The 6,779-nt window shown below is 46.4% G+C and overlaps 1 protein-coding gene across 1 annotated transcript in view; it reads right to left on the bottom strand.

Moving 5' to 3' along the window:
• The window catches only part of EFNB2 (ephrin-B2), a 53,493-nt gene extending 46,720 nt beyond the window's left edge, over positions 1-6,773 (bottom strand). Inside the window, exon 1 of the mRNA XM_011968651.1 lies at positions 6,515-6,773. Coding sequence (XP_011824041.1) covers positions 6,515-6,636 — 122 coding nt within the window. The 5' untranslated portion in view covers positions 6,637-6,773. The remainder of the gene's footprint in view (positions 1-6,514) is intronic.
• Between the last annotated feature and the right edge of the window lie 6 nt (positions 6,774-6,779).

Below are 6,779 nucleotides of genomic sequence, written 5' to 3'. Positions count from 1 at the left end.
AGAATTTGGAACAAAATCAGTGAAATGGGTCTAAAATATAATATTTACTATTTAATGACCATTTTCGTCAGACACTTAGAGAATCCAAGAGTCTAGAAGGGCCCTATGTTGCTGTTAAAAACAAAAACAAAAACAAAAACAAAAACACAACAAAAAACAACAGCACTGAATTCCCCTCTGTAAAACACACCAAGACGCACTCCATCAAGAAAGACACTCAGGGTGTTTGCAGCCTTTGGCATTTTCAATGTCTTGAGAGTTCAGACTCTCCCAAAGAAGTGCCAAGACTTTTCTATGATGCCAAATAGGAGGCGATCGAGCAAGTATTTCCTTCTGGCTTGACCCAATTGCGGATGTCACTCTGCATGGAACCCAATCGTGGTTTCAATGACTTATTTTGTTTCATGGCTGAAATGGAGAGTATGGAAGGCAAAAACAAAAGTCTAGCTTATTTACAAGGTTGTTCAGGACAACAACAGCACAGAGATTTTTTTTGTTTTTGACTTTAAAGCTGGGCAGCATTAACATGTTTATAATCCTGCAGTTTACGGTAATGTAGCCTACCCCATTCAACTCAAAGTTTAAGACTCACATTTATGTGTAAAATTACATGTAGGTAGAGCCCACTGCTTCTGGCATCTTGGATTACTACTCATTTGAATGGAAACTGAATTCCCCCCTCCCCTTTTAAAAACTGTATTATATCTTTTTTTCCAGGGTGGGAAAGACAAAACTCCCAGAAGAGCTCTGCGGCTGAGGGAGAGGGACAATGCGTCCTGTTTACCTTTGCTTCTCCCGTGCAGCGGGCGAGGGAGCTGGGCTTGAAAAGATGGCTGAAATCAAAAGGTCCCTGTTTTCTTTTCAGATAACCCCAGCCCTACCTATCCCCTCTGGTCTCTGTTCCTTCCCAGCATGTCCCTGCCTGAAGCCCAAATAGATTAAGGCAACGACCGCGAAGTGCAGTTAATCCTACAGAACGGCTGCCGCTGTTAGGCCAGGAGTTAAAAAGGAAAATCTCCCAGGCCCTAACAACTGCAGTGATCTGAAGTTTTAATCAGCCTCGATCTCAATCTATAAAAAAGGCAGTCAATGAAATCTACCTTTGCCATATTATCCACCACCAATGAGCAAGAACTGAGCAGCTTTTCTTTACCGCCTCAGCCATCCCAGACCACAAGTAGAGCTTTCATACTTCCTAATCCCAGTTTCCAAGTCTGTGTGGTTCTCACATAATGCCCAACAGCCTGGAGGCAAGGGCCTTCGTCCCGCACCCTTTTCAGAGACGTGTCATTTCTAACATCAAGCTAATCTATATGTTGCCATGGCTTCACCCTTTATCTGCCTTTACATCTTATGAACTGCATGGATTTACCACATTATTTTTATCTGAAAGACAGAAAATGGTGGTTTTATTGCCATACAATCAGATTACTGCTGCTAGTTTCTCTATGCCTTTTTACCATACTTCAATCAAAAGGGATCAGTTTCTTTATACTCTGCCCTTGATTTACATCACATCTGTAAAGACCTAGTCTGAGTTGTAATCCCCTTATTAACTATGACCAGGGTTGATTTGCCTAAAAATAAAAGCAAATTGTGTCAGACCCTTTCACTTTGTTTTTGATTCGGAACTACAAAATGGATTACTAAAGAAATCTTCAGAGTTCACACGGCCAGTATCGTGCTGAATTTAAAATGGGAGTTAAACAAGTTAAACAGGGGAGGCATGTCAACGGCTTCCACCTTCCATCATGGGAGAAGGGCTGAATTACTTATGTCTTTGTATTCTTTGGCTTCATAGAGACAATGAAGCCACAGGAGTTTTTCCAAGCTGTTCGGAACATGTCCCATTTGCTATCCTTCCTTCTTTGCTGTTCTTATATTCCTCCCCCAGCCTCTTTCTAATTCCCCCCTTAAAAAGAAGGGGGGAGCTCTTCCCTGAAAGAGCTAATTCCTGACTAGAAGCTTATAGTTCTATGGGTTCTGCATATTTTAATCAAAATATTTTAAACAGTTGAGCACTCCTCTTTAAGGCTCTACTCCGCTACACAAAGGGTGAGCTCATAAGCAAATCTATGTAGATGTATATTAAGTGACCTGAAAAACAGGTTCTTTATGTCAGCAGCAAAGGCAGGCAGAGATTAGGCTGATAGGAGGACCAGTTTAATCATCTTCCTTAGAAGAGCACTTCTTTTTTGTCTAATTTGCAATTAAGCATTTTCAGAATGAAGTTTTCATAAAATGTTAAAGAAATACCTTTCCTAAAAATTTCTGTATTAGGGTCTACAATCTGTATTTCCTTTTTCCCTGCCACTCCCATTCCTATGACGCATTACTGCAGTCATGCTGGGATCTAATAGTTTCCCATTAGGTGAACGCACTCTAAAACGTCGCCCGGAGTTTGGTGTCACACTGAAGCCCTCCGGAGCTACCTGGAAGATTTCAGTGGAAGGAAAGACAGCAAAGATTTAGTTGCTCCAGTCACATGTTCATCTGAAGGCAATTATCTCACTGATCCACCAACTGAAGGATGTACCTCAGTAAGTTTACAGACAAGAGGTTTTAATATAAATCTACCAATTGTTCTTCAGCTGACTCTACATGGAGAAACCATTCAAACGCGTAGTTTTTAGCTGGTCTTCAGGTCAATGGCTAATTCACCTGTCCACATACTTTAGCTTAAGTCAGAAGCCTTTGGAAATGTTGGAGTCATTTGCATTTCTTTGCATCAGTAGAACAAGCGTCAACAACTTATGCTTTGTAAAAGATTTAGAACCGAGTGCTTAACAAATCATCTTAACCTCTAGCTCCTGTTTCTGAGGCTGGAAGCTGTAATTGTTGAGGTTAAGATGTGCAGTCCCTAGACACATGATTCTCAAATAAATTCTCATCTGAAAACAAGGCTACCAAGCATGTTGTGAGGTGTCGTTTTTGCTTGGTCTTTGTGCTCTGCCTGGCTCAGTTGTCCTGTAGAACGACGACAGTCCATTACCTACAGTTTATCATCCTGACAAAATGTGAGGAATGTGGATGTGAAAGCACTAACAATTCCACCCCTGGTGCTTTGAGCTTTTTTCTCTCTATATTAAAACCGACAAGATTAACCCAAACGCAAACTGTGGAGCATAGTTCAAGGGGCTATTCAATCAGCGCTGAATGTGCATTTGTTTACCTACAAAAATAAGAATTTCAGACACAATGGAAGGCAGGCTGGCTTATATATGTTATTGAATGGACTGTTTAAACAGCACTATCCATTGTAGTTTATTTTATCAATCTCTGACAGGTCTGTATTTATTCAGAGCCTGATTGTGGTGAAGCCCATGTATTATACGTTATCTGGATATTAGCCAGCCATTCTTTTGTATCAAGTCATTCTATGTACCAGTATTACACAGGGAAAAAATTACATGGGAAAAGCCACATGCTATGTTAACTAACTAGTATGTGATGCATAGGGAATGGCAACCCCAGACGTAAGGCATGAGTACTCGAAATTCTCAACAAAGTCAGTGTAATGCATTGCAGAACACCATACCAATACAGATTTGCTCACATTAAAATTAAATTAATTTTTTTTTGAAAAAGAGCCTACTACTTTACTTAGGCCAAAATTTTTTCCCTCTTGGAAAAAAATGTTTCACTGAAGTGTTAGTTAAAAATGGAAGCTAGGCATTACTGTTCTCTGAATTAAAAAAAAAAAAAAACCAAAAAACAAAAAACAAACAAAAACTTTAAACAACCAAAATGGCTACAACAGACCCAACTCTACCAGAACATATCAAAGCAATGTGAATAACCTAACAGGGCAGCTACTGTTTCAGCACGCAGGACATCTTTCCATTATTACATACAGTCAGCGGCGGGCCAGCCAACAATGTGATTAAAGTAGTTACGGAGACGCTGAATTTACAAAGGGTTTTCTGGACCCTGTATCCAAACAGCTGCTGCATGCTCCCTGTGTCGACCACCTGCTAAAAAAGCTGACCTCTGAATGAAACAAATCTAATTACTGATGGCGGCTTCATTACAAATGAATTGTTCCACAGTTCATAGGAACTGATGTGAAACTTCAATGCATTTGATTACCTTCCTGCCACATCATATTTACCAACTGAAACTTTCCCCTTGAAATAAATATAAAACTTCCCCAAGGAAAGCGACCCCCCGGCATCAGGGGGTTGTATGCATTCTCAAAAACTCAGAGAGGGCTCTTTCCTATGGCTCCTACAGGAAGAAATCTTTCTGATCTCTGGAGCTAGCATTCAGCTGCAAAGGAGACCTTTTCCAGGGACACACTATCCAGTCATCCAGGCAGGCCGTTATCAGGAGAATTTTAAAAGAAACGCTGCCTGTGGAGGACAAGACAGCAGCAGCAACCTCAGCCGCGCAAACGGCAGGCTTCCCGAAACGCAGGGGCCTCGCAGGTCTGGACATAGCTGGGAAAGACAGACTCACCTTCATCATCAGAATGCGGGGGGGGGGGAGGAGGGAAGGGGGAAAATACCTGTCACCTCCCCCCGGGACCCCCCACCTCAACACATTACAAAAAGAAGTTATTAACGTCGAAACCTTAGGTTGAAACAACTATTGTTCTACTTTTCTTTTTCTCTCAACTAGGTATTTCTAATCCTCCTACCGGATACACACAAACTAATAGTTAATAATAACGCAAAGATAAAGATACACACACACTGAACTAAACGCTGAAGAGGCTAACGGCATTTTTTCAACTAGATTTAAGCAGAAATATTAAATCCTCATAGAAAAAAAAAAAAATCAGCCCTAAAGAGAGCCCGGTCAGTGAAAGTGCAGAGTGGCTGGAGCAGGCTGCCTGGGGGAGGGGCGAGGCCCGGCGCTGCGCGATTCCGCATGGAAGAGTGACCTCTGGAGGCACCGGGCGGACAGCGGCGCCGCGGGCTCCCCCCGGCCGCCTCGCCCGCCCGCCTGCCTGCCTCCCCCGGACTCCGGGGCCCGCTGCAGCACGAGGTCCTAGCCCGGCTCCTTCCGGCACCACCTGGCGCCTCCCGAGCCGGCATCGATGCAAAGATGCCGCCGCCAGTACTTCATCAGAAAATACAATAATCTACATTAAAAATACAATCCATGCAAGAGCAGACTACATAGAAGGAGGCTGAGCTAAGTAACTTCTCCGAATGAGCGGTGTTGAAAGTGCCTTCTAGCATCATACAAACATTTGTTTAAACCGATTTGTAACCGACGTTTTTGCCCTTTTCGTGAAGGGATACTTGGTTAACATGTTAGTGAATTTGAAATTTGACACTTTTAAGAGAACGGACACACTCCTTTAATTAAGACGTGATTTCTAAATCAATCCCCCATTTCTTTTCTCCTAAAACCAGGCCCAACTTGCTCAACTTCAATTAGGTCATTGATTTTAGTTCTGATCTCAAACGTTTTCTCCAGAAACCAGCTAATGTCTGCATACTTCTCCTCCAAGTTTCCCGAGACCACAATTCCATGACTCTGTAAAACATGTTTTGGCTGTGATTCGAAATCAGGGGATATACAGTACTGAATGGCCAAATGACTACGAGTTATGACCACACAGATTTAGGGATGGATGGCATTTTCTAAATTCTGAATGCACTCTGGTGGCCCAAACTGAAAGTTACTCTCCACAAGGCCTGGCTCGCTCCCGGCTGTAGCGTCCGACAAGAGCGAGTCTGATCCTAAGGCTCCCATTCCTACCAGGGTCCCGAGGGAGAAGGCTTCAGGAGCAGTGCCGACTGGGCAGGGCCCTAAGCTTTTACAGAAAGTGCATTACAATCAGGTCGGCCATCGAGACCGCATACTCCGGGGCTACCGGCTTATGAACGAAGCGGGAGGCCGAGGTGCGGCGGGCCCTCAGGGAGAAGCCTAAGGCCCGTCTCCCGGGCGCGGAGAAAAGGGCTCGCCGCCCGAGTTCTCCTGCGAAGCAGGCGAGCTCCCCGCGCACCCTCGGGCTGGCGGCGCGGTGCCAAGGTGCCCCGGCTCCAGCGCTCTGCGGGCAGCGTAGCGACCCCAGGCTCCCCTCTCCAGCACGCGCTCCGCAGCCCGCGTCCTGCCACCCCGGTCGCCCGCGGGCCTCGGACCCCGCCGCCCGCGCTCCCGGTGAATGCAGCATCTCCGCCTCTCTCCAGAGCCCGCCAGTCCCTGCGCGCCGGCCAGCCTAGACTGTGGCCATGTCCTTCGTCCTCGAAAACAAGAGAGGGTCAGGTATCGCCATCTGATACCTTCCCGGACGTGTCACCGGAGCCGATAGGAGCTTTTAGCGCCCGGGAGCGCTCGGGGGAGGAAAGGCGGGGAGACCGTCCCTTCCAGGGGCGCTCGGGTTGGAAAGGCGAGCGAGGAGTCTCCAGCTAGTGAAGTGGGGCGGGGGTTGGGGGTGGGGGACGGGGAACCGAGGTTGCAGAAACAGGCTCCGAGGCCCCGCGGACTGACCCCTCCTCCAGCCTGGACGGCGCGGCGGACCCCGGGGTGAGGACCTAGGGGGATCGCGGACGCCACTTACTTGGAGTTCGAGGAATTCCAATAGATAGGCTCTAAAACTATCGATTTGGAAATCGCAGTTCTGCATAAAACCATCAAAACTCCCCAGCAGTACTTCCACACGGAGTCCCTCCTCACAGCCATGGCGAAGCCACTCCCAGCTCCACGCACTCCGGGCCAAGAAGGGACGGACGGGACGCAGGCTGGGACCCCCAATCCTCCAGGGCAGACTGGCGGGGAAGAGAGCGGGCGCCCGCAAGCAGCTCCGGGGCGCGCTGCGCAGCTCC

The sequence above is a fragment of the Mandrillus leucophaeus genome, unplaced genomic scaffold (genome assembly GCF_000951045.1).
Source record: "Mandrillus leucophaeus isolate KB7577 unplaced genomic scaffold, Mleu.le_1.0 Scaffold853, whole genome shotgun sequence".
Classification (NCBI taxonomy): Eukaryota; Metazoa; Chordata; class Mammalia; order Primates; family Cercopithecidae; genus Mandrillus; species Mandrillus leucophaeus.
Note: the sequence above shows the minus strand (reverse complement) of the source record. Positions and strands in the feature narration are given on the sequence as shown.